The 22,569-nt window shown below is 40.7% G+C and overlaps 1 protein-coding gene across 1 annotated transcript in view; it reads left to right on the forward strand.

Annotated features, from left to right (window-relative positions):
* Positions 1–22,569, forward strand: part of RAB3B (RAB3B, member RAS oncogene family) — a 69,196-nt gene that overhangs the window by 40,848 nt on the left and 5,779 nt on the right. The window contains exons 3-4 of the mRNA XM_029947761.1: positions 9,676–9,794; positions 12,669–12,793. Of these exons, the coding sequence (XP_029803621.1) occupies positions 9,676–9,794; positions 12,669–12,793 (244 nt within the window). The remainder of the gene's footprint in view (positions 1–9,675; positions 9,795–12,668; positions 12,794–22,569) is intronic.

The raw sequence follows: 22,569 nt of genomic DNA on the forward strand, positions 1-22,569 counted from the left end.
CTGGATGGGTGGCTTAATTCTAAACCCTACAGGACAAGATTTTGGGCCTGGCCTGCAGGTGGTTGGGAGGAGTCTCATCTGTGGTGTAGGAGCTCAGGAAGCAGAGGCAAGAAGGGTGGGGTGGATCAAATACTGTAGAAGTGTTTCATAGGTACACAAAAAACTTTTGCACAGATAGTACAAACTGATTTTCTCTTAGTAGTGCCTAAAGTTCCCAGTGTTATGTGTTCATTCACTCATCCATCTCTTCATTCATTCATTCATTCATCCACTCACCCACTCACTCATTTATGAACCGGAGAACTCTTAGAAAGAACTCTTGCTAGAACTCTTAGGACAAAGTATTGTATGTGGTCAGAAGGGGTACTCCAATAAGCTGCTTGAGGTGAAGAGTAAGACACCCAAAGGCCATGCTCAACAAGCAGGAGATGGAGATTTATATGCTCCCCAAGGATGGTGGGTATAGTAAGTACAGATTTTGTTTTTCTGAGCAAGGTTGTGCAAGTATAGGCCAGAGCTGAATTGCTGAGGACATGGAGAAAATGAGCCTTGCCAGAAACCTAACTGTTATCTTTGATTTCTCATTGCTTCACCTGTAATTTATCACCATGCCTTACAATTTATCTCTCGCATATCTCTTGAATCTGTTTTGACTCCATTCTATTGCCACCACTCTAAGTTTAAATCCTTCTTGGGACTTACTTGAACCACTGCAAAGATCTTCTAACTAGCCTTCCTTCTTCCCATCTCTTCTTCCAGTCCATTCTCCACATCACAGCCAGTGATCTAAATAAAGTTCAGATCTAAATTATGTTAATCCCCTGCCTCAAAATCTTTTATTTTAAAAGATAAAGTTCAAAGATGCCTGGGTGGCTCTGTAGGTTAAGCGTCTGCCTTTGGCTCAGGTCATGACCTTATGGTTCATGAGTTTGAGCCCCACGTCTGGCTCTCTGCTGTCAGTTCTTTTGGAGTACTCAATGGCAAAAACTCTTCTTCTGCCAAAATACTTTTCCATCACGTCACTTCTTGGGAAATCCTTCTTTAGAAAAGTCCCTGATGGGGTGCCTGGGTGGCTCAGTTGGTTAGGTGTCCAACTCTTGATTTCAGCTCAGGTCATGATCTCATGGTTGTAGGATCGAGCCTGGCATCAGGCTCTGTGCTGAGCATGGGAGCCTGCTTAGGATTCATATTCTCTCTCTCTCTCTCTCTCTCTCTCTCTCTCTCTCTCTCTCTCTCTCTGTCTTTTTGTCCTCTCCTCCCGCTTGCTCACTCACTTGCTCTCTCTCTCAAATAAAAAAAAGAAAGAAAAGTCCCTGTTATCCTCCTACTATTGTCGAATAAGCACATCTTCAGGCCGACGCTTCTGGACTTGGTACAGATTCCATTAGTGGGAGTTACGCTGTCTACCACATTTATGGTTCTCCTCGTGGGTATATTATAAGATTGTATTTTTTTGGATGTGGGTGTGTGACTTGCTTTGGCTAGCAAAATGGGAGAAGTGGAAGTTCTAAGAGCCAGCACATGACTCACACACTTTCCCTCTTCTGGTAGCTGCTCTATCAATCTTTATCTTGGAATATAGAAGACAAAAAGCAGAGCACCCAGCCAACTGTTAATAGATATGTAGCAATAGTAAAAAAATAAAACCTTGTTTAGGATGCTAAGATTTGGGGATTGCTTTGTTACTGAATAACTTAGTATATCCTGATACACTATCTCTGCTTTGACATCTTCTATAATTACCCCCAAACCATCATGTTTCTACCTTACCTGACTTGTGTGACACATTTTCTTTTTTTTTTTTTAAGTTTATTTGTTTTGAGAGAGAGAGAGATCATGTGTGCACAAGGTGGGAGGGGCAAGGAGAGAAGGAGAGAGAGAGCCGAGGCAGAGTCTGCATTGTCAGTACTGAGTCTGACATGGGGCTTGAGCTCACAAACTGTGAGATCATGGCCTGAGCTGAAACCAAGGGTCAGACCGTTTACTGACTGAGCCACTCAGACACCCCATTGTGTGACACATTTTCTTTATACAGCTTATCTGGAACTAATGACATATTGCCACATACTGCTAGTTATCAGTCTAATGCTCTCCATTAGCATTAGCTACCTCTGCACTTTTACTGAGACTTCCTCAGGTCAGGAATAGTGCCTTGTCCATTTTTATATTACACAAAATATGGTTCATGGCTAAGGTTAAGTTGTAATGAGTGTAGGAGTCAGACTTATTTTTTTAATGTTATTTTTGTTTTTGAGAGAGCCCAAGTAGGGAAGGGGCAGAGAGAGGGGGGGACAGAGGATCTAAAGGGGGCTCTACTCTGACATCAGTGAACCTGATGCAGGGCTCAAACTCATGAACCGTGAGAGCATGACTTGAGCTGAAGTTGGATGCTCAGCCGAATGAGTCACCCAGGTGATCCTCAGATAGATTTATTTTGAGTTCCAATTCTGACACTGACAATATTTCTAAGCCTCAGTTTCCTTATCTGGAGTAAAATAGAGTAATCATATATATCCTACAGGATTTTCCTGAAGTGTGTGGATAACAGGTGCAACATGCTGGAGTTATTATTGTCCTTTTATTTGTTTTTATTATCATTATTGATTGTGTTCAGTAAATACTTGTGGATAAACCCTTCATTGATTAATGTTTAGTAGTATCAGAGGTCCTGGATTTAAGGCATAGCTTTTGTCTCCAGCTTTGTGACCTTGGGAAAGTCACTTACTCTGGCTGCATTTTTGCATTTTCAACTATAAAATGTAAATGCTTAGTGAATAGACACTTCTCCAAAGAAGACATCCAGATGGCTAACAGACATATGAAAAATTGCTCAACATCACTCATCATCAGGGAAATACAAATCAAAACCACAATGAGATACCACTTCACACCAGTCAGGCTAAAATAAACAACTTAGGCAACAACAGATGTTGGCGAGGATGAGGAGAGAGAGGATCCCTTTTGCACTGCTGGTGGGAATGCAAACTGGTGTAGTGCCTCTAAAAAACAGTATGGAGGTGCCTCAAAAAATTAAAACTAGAAGTACCCTATAACCCAGAAAATGCACTCGTAGGTATTTACCTAAAGGATACAAGTGTGCTGTTTCAAAGGGGCACATGCACCCCAATGTTTAAAGCAGCACTATCAACAATAGCCAAAGTATATAAAGAACCCAGATGTCCATTGATGGATGAATGGATAAAGAAAGTGTGATGTAAATATAGATGATGGAGTATTACTCAACAATAAAAAAGAATGAAACCCTTGCCGTTTGCAACTACACGAATGGAACTAGAGGGTATTATGCTAAGTGAAATTAGAGAAAGACAAATATCATATGACTTCACTCATATGAGGACTTTAAGATACAAAACAGATGAACATAAGGGAAGGGAAGCAAAAATAAAATAAAAACGGAGGGAGACAAAATATGAGACTTTTAAATACAGAGAACAAACTGAGTGTTGCTGGAGGAGTTGAAGGGGGTGGGCTAAATGGATAAGGGTCATTAAGGAAGACACTTGGGATGAGCCCTGGGTGTTATACATAGGTGATGAATCACTGGAATCTACTCCTGAAATCATTATAGCACTATATGCTAAGTAACTTGGATATAAATTAAAAAATAAAAAATACATAATTTAAATAAGCTAGTATATAAAGAAATATTTTATATATGATCAAGTATCATGCATTCTACAACTGTAATGAAATAGAGAAGATTGGCTGGCCCCTCATATAAGGACTATGTGGACATTTGTGAACCATCTCAATGTCCTCCAATGACACTTTGCTATTCGTCTTGTTTCTGTTTGCTGGCTCACATGTCTGTCTTTCCAACTTGACTGTGTTCTGCTTGAGATAAAGAATTGTGTTGAATGGAATATTACATAGCAATAAGACAATGAAATCTGGCCATTTGTAGCAACGTAGATGGACCTCGAGGGTATTATGCTAAGTGAAATAAGTCAAACAGAGAAGGATAGATACCATATGTTTTCACTCATATGTGGAACAGGAAAAACGTAACAGAGGACCATGGGGGAGGGGAAGGGGAAAAATAGTTAAGGAGAGGGAGGGAGGCAAACCATAAGAGACTCCTAAATACTGAGAACAAACTGAGGGTTGATGGGAGTGGGGGAGGGGGGGGATATGGGTGATGGGCATGGAGGAGGGCACTAGTTGGTATGAGCACTGGGTGTTGTATGGAAGCCAACTTGACAATAAACTAAAAAAATTAAAAATAAAAAACCAAAAATAAACATTAAAAAATAAATAAACGTTTAAAAATTTTAATGTGTAAAAAAAAATACAATTGTGTTGGTTGAGGCACCTGGGTGACTCAGTCAGTTAAGCATCCAACTCTTGATTTTGGCTCAGGTCATGATCTTATAGTTTGTGAATTTGAGCCCTGCACTGGGCTCCCTGCTGATAGTGTAGAGCCTGCTTGGGATCCTCTCTCTCCCTCTGTCGGCCCATTCCCTTCTCCCTCTCTCTCTTTCTCAAAATAAATAAACTTAAAAATTTTTGGTTAAAAAAAGAATGTTGTTGGTTACTTTTTAAACAAAAATATTTATATCTCCTTATATAAGAGCAATATGTGCTTATTGCAGAGAAAATAAAAGTACATGAATTAAAATCCCTGTAATTCTTGACTTTCATAGAGATAATCACTATTAATCTTTTGAGGTACTTCTTTACAGTGTTCTTCTCTGCATATATAGTTACAAAACTGATGTTATATCACAGATACAAGCACTTTCTCATGTCTTAACAATTATATTTTATGCATAGATCTGATTTTCTAATTTTGTAGTAAAGTTTTTAGAAGGAAATTTTCTGGGACAAAAGCATAAATATTTTTAATGGACTTGAGATTTCCAAACTGATTTTGAGAAAGACTGAGCCAAGTTTCCATGAACAAGGTGTGAGGTTGCACATCTCACTATATCCTCACCTGTAATGGGAATTATAATTAAAAATAATTAAAATATTTTTATATAATAAGTATTCATTTGCCTTTCTTCTGGGAAGTTTTATTCCTCTTGCCCATTTTTCTGTTTAAATTTCAATTATTTATTATTTATTTAAAAAAAATTTTAAGTAATCTCTACACCTAACATGGGGCCTCAAACTCATGACCCTGAGATCAAGAGTCACATGCTACACTGGACCAGATGGGCTTAACAGATCTATTCAGAACATTTCGTCCTACAGTAGCAAAATACACATTCTTCTCTAGTGCACATGGAACATTCTCCAGAATAGATCACATACTGGGACACATATCAGCCCTCATCAAGTACAAAAAGATCAAGATCATACTTTGTATATTTTCAGAACACAACACTATGAAACTCAAAATCAATCACAATAAAAAATTTGGAAAGACCAGGAATATTTGGAGATTAAAGAACATCCTACTAAAGAGTGAATGGATTAACCAAGAAATTAAAGAGGAAATTAAAAAGTACATTGAAGTCAATAAAAATTATAACACCGCAGCTCAAAACCTTCAAGATGCAGCAAAGGCAGTCATAAGAGGAAAGTATATAGCAATTCAGGCCTTCCTAAAGAAGGAAAAGTCTCAAATATAAAACCTAACCTTACACCTAAGAGAGCTGGAAAAAGAACAGCAAATAAAACCCAAAACCAGCAGAAGGGAAATAATAAAGATCAGAGCAGAAATCAATGATATTGAAATTTTAAAAAACACAAACAGTAGAACAGATCAATGAAACCAGGAGCTGGTTCTTTGAAGGAGTTAACAAAATTGATAAACCCCTAGCCAGTGTGATCAAAAAGAAAAAGGAAAAGATCCAAATAGATAAAATCACAAATGAAAGAGGAGAGATCGCAACCAACACAGCAGAAATATAAATAATAAGAATATTATGAGCAATTATATGCCAACAAATTGGGCAATCTGGAAGAAATGGATAAATTCCTAGAAACATGTAAACTACAAAGCTGAAACAGGAAGAAATTGAAAATTTGAACAGACCCATAACTAGTAAAGAAATTGAATCAGTAATTAAAAATCTCCCAACAAACAAGAGTCCAGAGCCAGATGACTCTCCAGGAGAAGTCTACCAAACAGTTAAAGAAGAGTTAACATCTATTCTTTTGAAACTATTCCAAAAAACTAGAAATAGAAGGAAAACTTCCAAACTTATTGTATGAGGCCAGCATTACTTTGATTCCAAAACCAGACAAAGACCCCACTAAAAAGAGAATTAGAGAGTAATTTCCCTGGTGAACACAGATGCAAAAATTCTTAACAAGATACTAGCAAACCAGACCCAACAATATATTAAAAGAATTATTTACCATGATCAAGTGGGATTTATTCCTGGGATGCAGGGCTGGTTCACTACTGCAAATCAATCAATGTGACAAATCACATTAATAAAAGAAGGGATAAGAACCACATAATCCTCTCAATAGATGCAGAGATATCACTTGACAAAATACAGCAGCCTTTCTTGACAAAAACCCTCAAGAAACTAGAGATAGAAGGATCATACCTCAAAATCATAAAAGCCGTATACAAAAGACCCACCACTAATATCATCCTCAATGGAGAAAAACTGAGAGCTTTCACCTTAAGGTCCAGAACATGACAGGGATGTCCACTCTCACCACTGTTAAAATATAGTGTTGAAAGTCCTAGCCTCAGCAATAAGACAACACAAAGAAATAAAAGGCATCCAAATCAGCGAGGAGGAAGTCAGACTTTCACTCTTCATAGATGACATGATACACTAGTGGAACACCCAAAAGATTCCACCAAGAAACTGCTACAATTGATACAGGAATCCAGAAAAGTCACAGTATATAAAATCAATATACAGAAATCAAGGAATCGACCCCATTTACAACTGCACCAAAACCCATAAAATACCTATGAATAAACCTAATGAAAAAGGTAAAACCTCTATTCACTGAAAACTATAGAAAGCTTATGAAAGAAATTAAAGAAGACACAGAAAAATGGAAAAACATTCCATGCTCATGGATTGGAAGAACAAATGTTTAAATGTTGATACTACCCAAAGCAATCTACGTATTCAATGCAATTCCTATCAAAATAATACCAGCATTCTTCACAGGCTAGAACAAACAACTCTAAAATTTGTATGGAACCAGAAAAGACCCTGAATAGTCAAAGCAGTCCTGAAAAAGAAAACCAAAGCTGGAGGCCTCACAATCCAGACTTCAAGCTGTATTTACAAAACTGTAATCATAAGACACTATGGTACTAGCACAAGAACAGATACACAGAAAAATGGAACAGAATAGAGAACCCAGAAATGGACCCACAAACAGATGGCCTACTCATCTTTGACAAAGCAGGAAAGAATATGTTATGGAAAAAGTCTGTTCAGCAAATGGTGTTGGGAAAACTGGACAGCAACATGCAGAAGAATGAACACGGACCACTTTCTTATATCATACACAAAAATGAACTCAAAGTCAATGAAAGACCTAAATGTATGACAGGAAGCCATCAAAATCCTAGAGGAGAAAACAGGCAACAAGCTCTTTGACGTTGGCTGCAGCAACTTCTTACTCAATATGTCTCTGGAGGCAAGGGAAACCAAAGTAAAAATGAATTATTGGGACCTCATCAAGATAAAAATCTTCTGCACAGAAAAGTAAACAATCAGCAAAACTAAAAAGCAACCAACGGTATGGGAGAAGATATTTGCAAGTGACATACCAGATAAAGAGTTAATATTCAAAATCTATAAAGAACTTATCAAACTCAATACCCAAAAACCAAATAATCCAGTGAAGGAATGGGCAGAAGTCATGAATAGACACTTTTCCAAAGAAGACATCAGATGGCTAACAGGCACATGAAAATGCTCATATCATTCATCATCAGGGAAATACAAATCAAAACTGCAATGAGATACCACCTCACACCTGTCAGAATGGCTAACATTAACAACTCAGGCAATAACAGATGTTGGCAAGGATGCGGAAAGCGAGGATCTCTTTTGCACTGCTGGTGGGGATGCAAACTGGTGGAGCCACCCTGACAAACAGTATGGAGGTGCCTCAAAAAATTAAAAATAGAAATTGCCTATGGCCTAGCAATTGCACTATTAGGTATTTATCCAAAAGATACTGGAGTGCTGTTCTGAGGGGACACATGCACCCCAATGTTTATGGCAGGGCTATTGACAATAGCCAAAGTATGTAAAAAGCCAAAATGTCCATCAACTGAATGGATAAAGAAGATGTGGTATATATGTACAATGGAGTATTACTCAACAATCAAAAAGAATAGAGTCTTGCGATTTGCAACAACATGGATGGAACTAGAGTATATAATGCTACACAAAATTAGAGAAAGACAAATATCATATGACTTTCTTCATTTGTGAAATTTAAGATATGAAACATGATCATAATGGAAGGAAAGCAAAAATAAAAACAGAGAGGGAGATAAACCATAAGAGACTCTTAAATATAGAGACAAACCTGAGGGTTGCTGGAGGGGTATTGGGTGGGGGATGGGCTAAATGGACAAGGGGAATTAAGGAGGACACTTGTTGGGATCAGCACTGGCAGTTATATGTAAGTAATGAATCACTAAATTCTATTCCTGAAATCATTATTAACTATATGTTAATTGACTTAGATTTAATTTTTTTAATGTTTCACTTATTTTTGAGAGAGAGAGACACACATCATGAGCAGAGGAGGGTCAGAGAGAAAGAGAGACACAGAATCTGAAGCAGGCTCCAGGTTCTGAGCTGTTAGCACAAAGCCTGACGCAGGGCTTGAACCCACAAACCATGAGATCATGACCTGAGCCAAAGCTGGACGCTCAACCGACTGAGCCACCCAGGTGCCCCTAGATTTAATTTTTTTTAAAGTCATGTGCTTTAGACTAAACCAGCCAGGAACCCCTCTTTTTTTTTAAGTAAACTCCTCAATGTGGGGCTCAAGTTCATGACTCCAAAATCAAGAGTTGCCTGCTCTATTGACTGAGCCATCCAGGCGCCCCTCAATTATTTTCTTATTAATTTTTATGAGGTTTTCATTAAAAAAATTTTTTTTATGTTTATTTATTATTGAGATCGAGAGAAACAGAGCATGAGTGGAGGAGGGAGAGAGAGAGAGAGAGAGAGAGAAGGAGACATAGAATCTGAAGCAGGCTCCATGCTCTGAGCTGTCAGCACAGAGCCCGATGTGGGGCTTGAACCCACATACCATGAGGTCATGACCTGAGCCAAAGATGGTTGCTTAACTGACTGAGCCACCCAGGCACCCCTTTTTTATGAGGTTTTAAAAAACATTTTATTCTACTCACCAGTATAATACAAGACACATAATTGTTACTCCTTAAATATACTTTGGGCTATTTGTTAATTGTTCCTGAGGACTTTTTTTTTTTTTTTTTTTTGAGAGAGAGAGATACAGAGTATGATCAGGGGATGGGTAGAGAGAGAGGGAGTCACAGAATCCTAAGCAGGCTCCAAGCTCTGAGCTGTCATCATAGGGCCCGATGCAGGGCTCAAACTCACAAACTGAGATCATGACCTGAGCTGAAGTCGGATGCTCAACCGACTGAGCCACCCAGGTGCCCTTGTTCCTGAGGACTTTTTAGGAAAAAAAGCAGACTTTCTAGGAGGCTAACTGTTTCCTTTTCCTACCCAGGACACAGCTGGGCAAGAGCGGTATCGGACCATCACCACAGCCTATTATCGTGGGGCCATGGGCTTCATTCTGATGTATGACATCACCAACGAGGAGTCCTTCAATGCTGTACAAGATTGGTATGAGACTCATTCATTACCTCATTCATTCATTCAGCTCAGTCATTCATTCTTCATCAAACTGTCTAGGAAAATGTAATGTGTACTAGGCCTTGTGCTATATGCTAGGGAAATCTGGGTGAACCAGACATGGCTCCTGTTCTCAAGGAACTTACAGATGAGAAGGAGAGGAAGATTAGTAAGCAAGCAGTGAGAATATCATGTACATATGCAGCAACAAAGAGATGTACCAGTGCGGTTGGGAACCCACTGGGGGCTCTGACCCAGCTTGGTGAGTCAAGAAAGAGATCTTGGAGTTTTTGACACAGATACTACATTTTGTAGGATGAACAGGAGTGAGCCAGGGGGTGCATAGATGAGACTATCCCAGGAAAAGAATACAGATGTGCAAAGGTGAGAAGGTAAGTAAGGGGTATAGGAAGAACAGAGGTCATGAAGAATTTTGTGTGTTGGGGTTAGGAATTTGGAGTTTATTCCCTAGGTGATGACATTTGAACATGGAACCAACAGGTTCAGATTAATGTTTTGGAAAAATCATCCTGGTCATAGTGAGTGAGTCCATATGTGACTTCCCCATAAAGTTTATCCCCAGGCAAGAGCACATCTAGTCCAAGTTTGTAAAGATTCAATATACAATGGAAATCAGCACAGCTCCACAGGTACAATCTCTGAATGACTTATTGCTTTCTTTCTGGAGTATAACTCACAGGGAGGGGAAGGTCAAGTAAGAGGGAGAGCCCAGGACTCTGTGTCCCTAATTGGTGGAAAGGATGGGGATGGGAGAAGATGGAACATATGTGCCATGGTCTTCAGAATCAGAGAGGCTGAGGAGGACAGCAATACAGCTGCAGTGCTGGCCAATGCCAAGTTTATCTCCTGCTCCCCTTTGCCCAATTGCCATCCTTCAAGGACTTCCCTTCTACAAAGAAACAGTTCCCATGACTATGTGAAGTGCTGTTGAATCCTTGTAGTCTTGAGTTGTGAGTGACTTTGCAGGCTGTCCTTGGTGCCATCTGTGTGTCTGTCATTCATGGTTGTCTTGGTTCTCCTTCTCAGCCTAGTGGTAATACTTCCCTTCCTCCTTTTTCACTCTTCCCTTTTAACAAGTCTCCTCCACCTTTTTTTTTCTCTTTACTAGTCTTTTTTTCCCCACTTCCCTTTTCTCTTCCTTTTCCCCTTTCTTATTCCCTCTTTTCCCTTCAGTCATGATTTGTCTCCCCTCCTCCTCTTTCTCTCCTTCTCCTTCTTTCCCCCCACCTCCTACCATGGAGTTTTTAGCTCTTTATTTCAGTATCTCTACACTGCTAATTTCCTGTTGGCCTTGACCTCCTTCCCTTTTGCCATCAGTTCCTGTTCATTCTGTCTCAGGAACACAGTGACTTTAACACCTGGTGACGATTCCTCCAAGAATAACCTGAGTTGCTAATCTGGGAGCTGAGAGTGGATGGCTGGGGGTGGGAAGAGGGATGAAGATGACAGGAAGAATAGTATGGGGAGACATGAAGAGTTGACTCCAGAGACCTGCCTTGAGGCTAAAGATTGAGTGTCTGTTTCTCCTAAACCCTGGCTTTTTGGTTTTGCCTCTGAGCAACTTGGTCCCAGCCTAGTGCCCCACCCCCACCCCCCAGGGCCCAGCACAGAACCTGGCTCTTTGTGAGCCCACAACCAATGTGGCTGGGTGAATATCATACCTTGAGGGAATGGCTTCTCATCCTTAAAGAGAAGATTGGTGATGGGATCAGCTTTAGGAACAGGGTTGGTAACAGGTTCCAGATTGCAGTTAGGGTTGAGTTAGATTGAGTGTCAGGGTCAGAATGGGGTCACATTTAAGATCTGCTTCAGGAATAACCATTTGCTGGCTTATTCATTCACCAGAAATTTGCTGACATCTTCTCTACTTTGTGCTCTGTGCTGGGGACCGGCACCCCAAATATCAATGAGACTATCTTTGCACTCAAGGAGAGACTGATAAATTTAGCTAAATAACAGGTGCCATGGTAAAGGTGTAGGGGACCAAAAGGAGATTCCACTTCTATCTGATGGGGTTGTTAGAGACAGAGTTTGGCCCATCCCCACAAAGAGATGTGTCCACAATACAAGGGCCCTATTTTATTCCTTATGTTACAGTTTTGTTTCTCATTATGTAAGTAGTATATACTCACTTTTGAATAACTGAAAAGCATATAAAGTATTTTAGAAAATTTCATAACCATCCTCTGTGAGGGAAACCACTGCTGACATTTTGGTTCCTATAAATATTCATTATCTGAGGCCTCAGTGAATGTTTAGAAGTCACAGAGGAAGAGGGAAAGGCTAGCTTGGCCTGAGAAAGCCTGAGAAGGCTTCCCCCAAAGAATTGTGGGATCAGCCCTGGGCATTGGGGGATGAGTTAATGTGGGGAAGGGACTCCCATTATAAGCAAAGGCATAAGCCATGGAAGAGTGGGGATGAGTGGGAAGAGTGAGGAAGTATGATGAAGCTGGAGAGATAGGATGTGAATGTTCTTGAACACCTGAGGGATCTACACTTCATCACATAGCTAGTCGGTGGAGGGGGGTGGGGCATAGAAATGTCCTTTCAGGAAAGGATCAGATAGATATTTTAGAAAGAACTCTCTGCCCAGGGAGGAGAGGGATAGGCAGATGTATTACAGGAGCGCTCCTAAGAGCTGAGTGAGGTTTGCAACCAGGGCTTACAGGCCAGCACCTGTGACAGCCAGCAGAGGCAGGTGTCTGTCTGCCCTCAACTGAGTCACTTGACATAACTTGGGTGTAGCCTGCCCCCTGGAAGGGAAAACACGTCTTCAAGTTTTGCAGAGTCTTTGTCACCAGAGCAAGATGTCATTAACACAATCTTCTCTCTATTCCTTTTTAGGGCTACTCAGATCAAGACCTACTCCTGGGACAATGCGCAGGTTATCCTGGTGGGGAACAAGTGTGACATGGAGGAAGAGAGGGTTGTTCCCACTGAGAAGGGCCGGCTCCTTGCAGAGCAGCTTGGTATGTGCACAACATGTATGCGTGTGTGTGCGCACATGTTTACATTAAGTGTGACATTAAGGGTATGTTGTGATTGTGAATTATGTACATGCGTGCTCTGTGTATATTACTTATATTTGTGTGATATACATGAAAGCTTTGTGCTAATGAATTTTAGGTAATTTTTTATTTATGATAATGTGTATATTTTGTTACATTGAATTTGATAAGTAAAATTTAAATTTATGAACTCTTTATTTTCACCAGTGCCTTCCACCAAGGCTTTGAGGTATCTTATAAAAATCATCATAAGGCGTACCTGGGTGGCTCAGTTGGCTAGGGATCTGACTTCGGCTCAGGTCATAATCTTGCAGTCTGTGAGTTTAAGCCCCACGTCAAGCTCTGTACTGATAGTTCAGAGCCGGGAGCCTGCTTCGGATTCTGTGTCTCCCTCCTCTCTGCCCCTTCTCCACTTGTGCTGTCTCTCATTCTCCCCAAAATAAATAAAAACATTAAAAAACTTTTAAAATCATCATAATACATCAAAAAATTAGAAAATTAAAGTTAAGGGAAAGCAAGGGTAGGAGGAAAATAAGAGGAACCTGGAGGTGAGATTAAGTATGTATATTTTAAGTTCCTGGGCATGTGTAAGTTTTGGATCAGAAATATTGGCTTTAAGCTTTCTACTAGCCATGCAAAGAGAGAAACATAGTCAACTACATGGTCTCAAGATGGTCCTTAAAATAAAAACAACCCACCCCAAAATAAAATAAAAACAAACCCATTATTCTCTTCATTGGTCTCTGTAGAGCACATACTATATTCTGGATGTGACAGTGTCCTTAATATCAAACATCCTTATATCAACCACAACCCTGTGTCTTAGTATTTCTCTCAGTGTAAACTGATGCTTCTTCCCCAAAACACAATTCACAAGAAAATTAATTGTTTGAAGTGATGAAACAATGTGGTTTAAGTATGCAATTCAGTGACACTCTGACTTTTTCTAAGGTTAAAGTACTTTTATCTCTGTGTTCCACTGAGACCCACGTACCTCAGGAATGGCTCAATGGCCCTATAGCAGAACTCTTACCTATACTTGCTTAAAGGAGCAGCTTCTTTCCTTTCCCTTTTCCTTTCTCCTTTTTCCTTTCCTTTCTGTATTGGGGTTCAATGTAGGATCACCTCAGAGAAAACTGCCTCTAGAAGAACAGATATATTTCTTAACTTTTAGCCAGCCTCCCTACATATGTTTCACAGCCTAGGTATTGTAAGTGTTGAGGAGTAAGGAGTTTAAAGTTTTCCCTCATGGTCTCCAGAATATAGATATTTGGGCTTGTAAGTGAGAAAACTGTATAATATACAAATATGAGTTGTGTGTGGTATATATTTATATTATGTATATTATGAGTACATGTGTAGGGGTGTCTTAAATGTCTTTCTTCCCTCCTCTGTTCCCCAGGGTGGCCTGGAATAGAAATTAGCAAACTGTAGGTGTTTAATAAACAGAAGGTTGGGTTATCTTTGATTTTTCTGTTCTTACTCCATGACAGAAGTTCACATGGTGCAGAAGGTACCTCTATAGGTCTCCCTGGTTCACAGAACAGTAAGCCTGTGGTCAAGCATACATTTGGGTGACCTTAGGTTATTGCTTTATGCCTTCAACCTGCTGTCCTTAGGGAGACCCTCAGCACTTACCCTGGACTGACTATCTCCCATCTGTTCAGAATGCTCTCTTCTACTCCACACCCCCTACCGTCATCCAGCCAGTAAACCTAAACTCACTTTTCAAAACAGCTCAAGCTTCATTCTTCTATGAATCCTTTCCTGGCCCCCAGAGCTCTTTTCTTCTTGCCCCCACTTAAAATCCCTCAGACATACAGCAGTCACAGTCCCTACTACACTTGGGTGCACTTGTATACTTGTTCATCTCCCTAAAGTTCTATGAGGACAGGAAATGAGTCTAGTTTATTTTTGTGCCCACAGTGCCTACTATATGGCCTGGCTCTGAGTAGACACTGCAAAGATATGTTTTGATTAAATTTATTATGTTAAGTATTTGGCTGCTTCATTTTACTTCATCCAATTAAGACATTCTGAGCACCTACTCTATGCCAGGTACTGTGCTGTGAAATAGGATACGCATTCCCTGGTCTGAAGGAGAGAAACCGTGATACCCCAAGTGATCAGTGTTGTGATAGAGACATGTGCTGGGGGCTGTGGGGGCACACAGGAGGTACCTAACTCAGTGGGGATCAGAGAACATGATGCCCACGCTGAGTCTTGAAGATAAGTAGGAGCAGCCAAGTGAGGAGGAGAAGCAAGGACATTTCAGGGGAGCAACACTGGCAAAGGCGAAGAACAGCACTGTGCGTTAAGAGAACTATAAATCATTGTGTGAGTTTAGCACTTCCCAAAGAGACTTATGCCATTGGAAGTGTGCAAGATTATTTTATGTATATACTTTGATATGTATTAGAAAAAAATATAGAGGTGCCTGGGTGGCTTAGTTGGGTAAACATCTGACTCGATTTCGCTTAGGTCTCAATCTCAGGGTCGTGAGTTCAAGTCCCATGCTGGACTCCATGCTGGGCAAGAAGCCTATTTAATAAATTTAAAAAAATAAATAAATAAAATAAAATAAAAAATACATAATCAGTACCTCAAACTCTTAGACTAAGTTTTAAAAGGTGAGATAGTTTTGTATTTGGAAAAAATATAACCAGCATGCCAAGCCCTTATGACTAAGTTTTTAAAAAATGAGTTGGTTAAATATTTATAAGGTGTTTACCATGTGTCAGGCACTATTCTAAGTGTTTTAAAGTATTACTCACTTAATTTAATACCCCTAGAACTCTCTGACATATGTACTTATCTCTAAGTTGTGTTTTGTTTGTTTGCTTGCTTGCTTTAAACAGATGAGAAAACTCAGGCACAGAGAAATTGAATAACTTGTTTAAGGTGACACAGCTAGTAGCAGGTAGAGTCAGAATTTGAAAACCCTGGCTCCATAGCCTATGCTCCTAACTACTTACCCTCACTATACAGTAAATATGGTAATCATAGGTGATATATATTGATCCAGGCATTATATGAAATGTTGTATAGTAATTAATTCATTGAATTTTCACTATAACTCTTCAGAGTAGGTACTATAGCATATGTCCAATACTCTGAAAAAAAATTCAGAGGGGTTAAATAACTTGCTCAAGCTTATGCAATTAAGAGGTGGTGAGGTTAGTTTAGATGTATCAAATTTATATAGGAACATAGATGGAAGTAAGATTAATTCTTAGTGTAGGGTATAGGGTGCAGGGAGGCATTGAAGAGAGCCTTAGTGAATTAGTCAGATTTGGGCAGATAAAGTTAAACCATGTCTGTTGTATACAATTTCTCAAGTTTTCCTCTATTACCTGTATTTGCATATTTGGACATCTCTTTCTCTTGCTAGACCTTGAGAGCAACCAGGTTATGTCTAATTTGGTTTATTATCCTAAGCACCCAGCATAGGGTAGATATTCATTCATTCATACATATACTCACTTATTCATTTAGCACTTCCTCTGAGCTTGTTTCTCTCTTAGCATTTGGCATATAATAGTGAACAAAACAGCTATGATCCTTATTCTCATGAAACTAATGTAAAGGGGACAATAAACAAATAATTATATAAATAAATCTATAATTTAAAATGTTGTAAATAGACAAATTGAATGGTATGTGAATTATATCTCAATAAAGCTGTTAAAAATTGTGGTATGTTCCGCATGAGTTAGGATTCTTGTTTTGGCAAGTGATAAAATCCCAAATTAAACTTTAATTTAAAAAACAATAGAGTTTATTAGCTCATGTAGCTGCAAAGTCCACTAGACCCAGGATTCAACTGCACTTTCCAGTTCTCAACTTTGTTTATCCCTTCAGCCTCCCTCCTTCTCCAGGCAAACTCTGCATGGGGAGTAAAATGGGTGATGGCAGCTCCAGATTCATATCTTCCCAATTCCTGCAAAAAAAGGCCTTCTCTTCTCTCTCCCTTCCCTTTAATCTTAGGGAAGACTATGATTGGCCACCTGTGAGTCATGTGCCTGTTCCAATGGCTGGAGGAGGCGGGTATTATGACCTGTAATGCCACCACCACTGTTTAAAATAATGGTTTCCTAAAGGAAGGAATGGTGGGCAGATAAAAGCAATATAAGTTATAAGTGCTATGAAGAAAGTGAAAAAGATAAACCTAATTTTAGACAGGAGAGTCAAGATCTTCTGAGAAAGTAACACTGAAGCTGAGAACTAGAAGATGAGAAAAAGTTAGGCAAAGAATGCATGTGAGTGTATGTGTGTGGTGGGGGGTGGAGGCAGAGGACCATGTTTCAGAGAGAGAATAGTCCTAATGTGGGGTAAAGCTTGAAGCACTCATAATATTGAAAGAAGGCCATACCACAGGGACTAAGCAATCAAGGGGAGAGTAGTGTGAGGTGAGAGTGGAGAAGTAGGCAGGCGCCAAGTCATGAAGGATCTGTGGACCATGTTAAGAATTTTGCAAGGATGGGAACAGTAAGAGTGGATGCTCAATCTTCCTCATTCCCACTTCAGTCTTATGCTCTGCTATGCCAGCAATTAAGTAAATTTCAGTGGTCTGTTTGCCACCGTAGTAGTGGCATTCTGCTTGATAGGATTCCTCTTCAAGACTCCCTTTCCTTTAGCTTTTCTCAGCTCACTAGGCCAAGTCTAGTGATATGGCCAGATGCTAGCTTTTATTAAAGCTGTGAGTAGCAGCAGGCTATCAATAGCCTCAAAGTTCCTGGGACATAGGTGAGACTGTGGCAACTGGATCTTTGGGAGCGTGGAGGAGTCTCAGGGACTTCTATTGTGAGAAGCATGGCATTTTAGGACCTCTGCCCTCCTGTGCCCCTCAGAAAGGGGTGTCTTGTCCCTTCTCTAGATCTGAATGCAAATGGGTCTCGCCAGAGCCCAGAGAGGATAGTAAAAGAGAAATGCACTTCTTCTTACAAGGAAAGGAGAGATTCATTTACAGTGTGGTCTTGGAACACACACATACACTCACTCCAGCAAAGGGTAGTGGGAAAAGTACCAGAGTAGGAGTTGGAGGCTGGAGGTTTTATCTTGTTTCTGCCATTAGTTTGCTATGTGATCTTGAGCACCTTGTCTTCTGTCTCTGGGTCTCAGTTTACCCATCTGAAAAACAGGCTCTATCCCTCCTCTTTGATTCCATGATTTCAGTTCACATAATACCTACTTATCACTCAGACCTCACAGATCTTGTACATTGACTTGCTTATTTTAGGTGCCTGTTAAGTGGGTTTGTTTGTTTTGAATTGGAATGAATAATTGAAACCTACATCACAGAGCCTAGTAGCAGAGAAAGCCCTGACACTGATAGTAACTGTTTTTGGTGCAGAGACTTATAGTTTACAAGGTGCTTTTGCAACAATTTTCTGTGACCCTCATCCTCACTCCTTATCATCAGCTCCGTTATACTGATGAGAAGTTGAATCCAGACTTGTGTTTTGTTTCACACAATGAGCTGTGCCACACACTTCTGTGTCTTTATTTTTTCATTTAAAGATTATGTGACTTTTCTAAGCCAGATAGGTATCAGGTAGTAGGCCCAGTACTCAAACTCAGGCTTTGGACTCAAAATCCTAATGTTCCCATTATATCATCATCCAATGGTATTTTCCCAAAAGCTTGCCATTGTTTCTTTTCAAATTTCTACCATTAGTCACAGCGTTAGTGAAATTTCTTTAGATTCTGTTGTGGTAACACATAACTAGCGTCAGAAGCCTAGATAATAAAGGTTTATTTTTCATATATGCTAGCTGCATGTCAGCTGTGACTCTGTTCCATGTGTTTTCTTCCTCTGGGATCTAATCTGGGATGGCTGAACCAAACAAGAGCTCCTAATTCTTCTCTTGGGATTTGGGATGCCCACATCTGCTGGCCAAAGCAAGTTACATGATCAAATTTGATGTCAATGAAACAGGGAGATAAATTCCTCCCACAAGGAGGCACTGCAAAGCTCTTGCCAATGGGTGGAGATGCCAGATCCTCTACAGAGAGGGCAGTGAATAATCTGCCACAATCGTCTAGCACATGATGGACCCTGGGGACACAGAAGTGGATGGGTTCCCTGCCTTCAAGATGCTCATTGACTAGGGAAACAAAATAGCAAAGAGATAATTTCAACATCCTTTGGGTAGAAAGCTGTGTCAGTCCTTAGCCTGTTTGCTATCACTCTTCAGTCTTCTGCTCTCTCTCCTGCAAACACCCCTATCCCCTACCCCATCCCAGGGGGTTGACATTTGCAGGCTATATTTCCCAGGCTTCTGTGATAGTGGCCTTTGGCTGCATTTAGCCAAGGAGAGACACAGGCAGGTGATTAGGGATGGGGAAAAAGGAAACCTGTACATTCCCTCTCCCCACCTTGGATGACTCCTTAAGTAGAGGCTGCTCCTCTTCTCTGGCTCCTGTCTTCCTGGTTCTAGCTTCCTTTGGCCTTGGTGGTAGATTTGCTTTGTTTGTTGTTGATAATGTCTGGTTTCCTCACTATTATATTGACCTCTTTGTTCTATCTCCTATATAACCAGTTTCCTCTAGTTTAAATGTTAAGAATAGTTCCTATTTTGCTATTGGAATCTGATGAAACAATCATGAAAGGTGCTTGGGAGAACAGGGGAGAAGTACATTGTATGTTCTAAGTGGTGGAAGTGGGGTGAGAAAAAAAGGGGAGACTCTTTGGAATCAGTGATTCCACAGTTGAGTAATGAAGGCAACTAGGAGTTGGAGCTAGAGGGTAATAGCATGAACAATGGCACCCAGTGAGAAACTGTCAATGTCTCTGGAGCATGGGGTGAGCCAGGAAGATGGGGCCAGGGAAATAGATAGAGGCCAAGCCATGAAAGATCTTGGGTGTTAAGCCAATGAGTTGGTATTTTATTAATTAGGCCTCTTTCAGTCCCACTTAAACAAATCTGAGTCAAAATAGGACAGAAGCATAGCTGAGCATAATGAAAAAGAAGGTCACTGTAAATGAGATGATTGAGAAATTAAGGGTGTTGGATGAATTGTCCACATGAAACCTAAAGTTCCTGAGAATGAGAACAACCCTGGGTGGAAAGGAACACAGTGAGTCACTTGCCAAATTTTCAATGACCAGTAGGTCATGAATTGAAGATTGATACATGACAGAGGTGGGAGGTATCAGAGGGAGGCAGAGAAGGGATCTGAACATAAAAGTGGAGAAGTGTTGTTCTAGGACAGTGCCAGGATGAGGAGAGGTGAGTTCAGTTGGTTAGGAGTTTTTGAATAGACTTCTGAAGTCAAATTTAGAAGCAGGCAGTGTGGACAAACTGTAGAGTATGGGTCTATGACAGCTGCCTTTGGACAGGATAGGTAAACATGATCTTGGGGAGATGTGGATTATGTCAGATTCAGCAAGAATTGGGCCCTATTAAAGATAGAAGAAATATTGTTGTGAAGCCAATTAGAGGGAGGAAAGGACGGAGGGCTAGTCTGATTAATTGGTTGTCATCTTCCTGACCTCACTAGGTTCTCAGCTCCTAAGAATCCTTACTAATGAATCTGAGGGAAAGGTTACCATCTGGGCCTGCTAATGAAGAGCCTTCCAGAAGCCTGACAGTAATTGGATGTATGTACATTTGGAGTGGTCTTGCTAGGAAAAGAGACCCATGAGCTGGCTAAGGTCATGAGCTGGTTACTTGAATCAGAATTCCCATACCTTGGGTACCTTTGAGATGACAGTGACATCTCCTTGGCATGACATATGAGCCCTCCATGAGTCTCCATGAGACTTACTGCCTCATCTCTCATCATTTTGAGCTTTCTGCTCTAATAACAACAAACTACTTTGGCATATACCAAGGATTTTTTTTGCCCCATTATCTGTGTTCATGCTGCTTCCCCCAACTGGTGTACTACACATGCATGTGCTCACACATACACTCACAATCACCTGTCTATCCAGCTGATATCTGTATAGGAACCAGCTTCTCCAAGAAGCCTACCCTGGCTCCCCAGGAAGTTAGGTACCTCCTCTTGTGTCCTGCTAATCCCCTCGCTTCCCACCATTCCAGCACTTATCATTGTAATACTGTCAGTGTGTCTGTCTCTCACATTAGACTAGGAGCTCCTCAAGGGTAAAAACTACTGATTCACCTCAGTGTCATCATGCATGTTGAGCTGAGCTTTTATGGCCCCTACTGTCCACATCCTCTCAAACATACCCTCCATGCTCATTCCTCCCTCCTTCATTCATCTCTTCATCAATAGCACTCACCAAGCACCTATACCTTTGGCTACTTCTGGGGCCCAGATGAATGGCATAGTTTCTGCTCAGGGACCTCCTTGTCAAACGGACTTCTACCATGGAGGGTAACACATGCTGTAGCACAGGGAGGCACAGATGAGAATGAAGAGGCTGTGTCTAAGCTGAGTCCTGAAAAAAAAAAGTTAGGTGAAGAGTTTTGCTCAGTTCTAGTCTCAAAGACTCCTCTTTCCACTAAATTCTGGAAACCTCCTCCTGCTCTCTTCCCATGCCACTCTCTCCTTCCACTGCATCCCTGCACAGCCTCTGGCTTGCTCTACTTGGATTAGAAATGTTATAGTGTGTTCAGTCACTATTCCAACTGAGAGGGAGACAAAGGAGCATAAGGGATAGAGCCCTGGCTTATGCCCCATCTCCAGGTCTAGGTTTTCCTATTTGTAAATTACAAGTTAATAACCCCTGCCTTGCTCCCCCCGACCACCTGCTCACAAGGTTGTTTTAAAATTGTATTTGTGAGGCACCTGGGTGGCTTGGTCAGTTGAGCATCTGACTCTTGATTTTGGCTCAGGTCATGATCTCAGGGTTCGTGAGATTGAGTCCTCTGTCAGGCTTTGTGCTAACAATGTGGAGCCTGCTTGGAATTCTCTCTGTCTCTCAAATAAAAAAACTTAAAAAAAATTAAATAAAACTGTATTTGTGAACTATTATAGACTATGTGAGGGGTCTGATTAATGTATCTTTTCCACAAGTAGATTTGGTCTCCCTTTGTCCCGGGCTCTCAACATGAGACCTGGCACAAAGTCAATGTTCAGTAAAGACCTGGCTTATTAATTGACCCTGAACGATTAGGAAAAAGAAGATTTCCCTAAAGGCCCTGAGTGCAAGGAAGCTGGGACTAAAATGAACGAGGAATATAAAGAAAAGGGAATTAACGTGTATTCCACATGCCAATCATTTCACATACTTTTGTGCATTTAATTCTTATTACCACTCTGTGAGGTAGGTAATATTCACCCCATTCTACAGATAAAGAAATAGAGGCTGAAAAAGGTTGGGCAACTTGCCCAAGGTCACACAGCCAGTAACTGTCTGAGACTATAATAAAATCCAGGCTATATGACTCCTGGGCCTCTTCCCACTGCCCACCTGTACAACATGACATGTCTTCCCCTCAGTGCCAGTTCCTCAAAAGGGATTTGTGCCCTGGGCTTGACCTGGGTCCTCATCTTCATCCAAACTGATAGTTAAAGCCTATTTACTTCTTTACCTGTTTGTTCCTTTCCTAGACAAGCAATACACTCCCTCCTCTACTTCAAACACTGTCACTTGTGATAAGTCAGTCAAAGGCCAGAGAGTCAATTGTTATGATATTAATTAAGGAAAATGTACATGCTGGAGGGTCTCTGAAGCTGACTGGGTTTCTGTGGCCTGAAGGTAATGAGCCAGCAGCTGACCCCGTCAGTGGTCAGCACACACTTCTGCTGCTTGCCTCTCTCAG

The sequence above is a fragment of the Suricata suricatta genome, chromosome 8 (assembly GCF_006229205.1).
Source record: "Suricata suricatta isolate VVHF042 chromosome 8, meerkat_22Aug2017_6uvM2_HiC, whole genome shotgun sequence".
NCBI classification, from domain to species: domain Eukaryota; kingdom Metazoa; phylum Chordata; class Mammalia; order Carnivora; family Herpestidae; genus Suricata; species Suricata suricatta.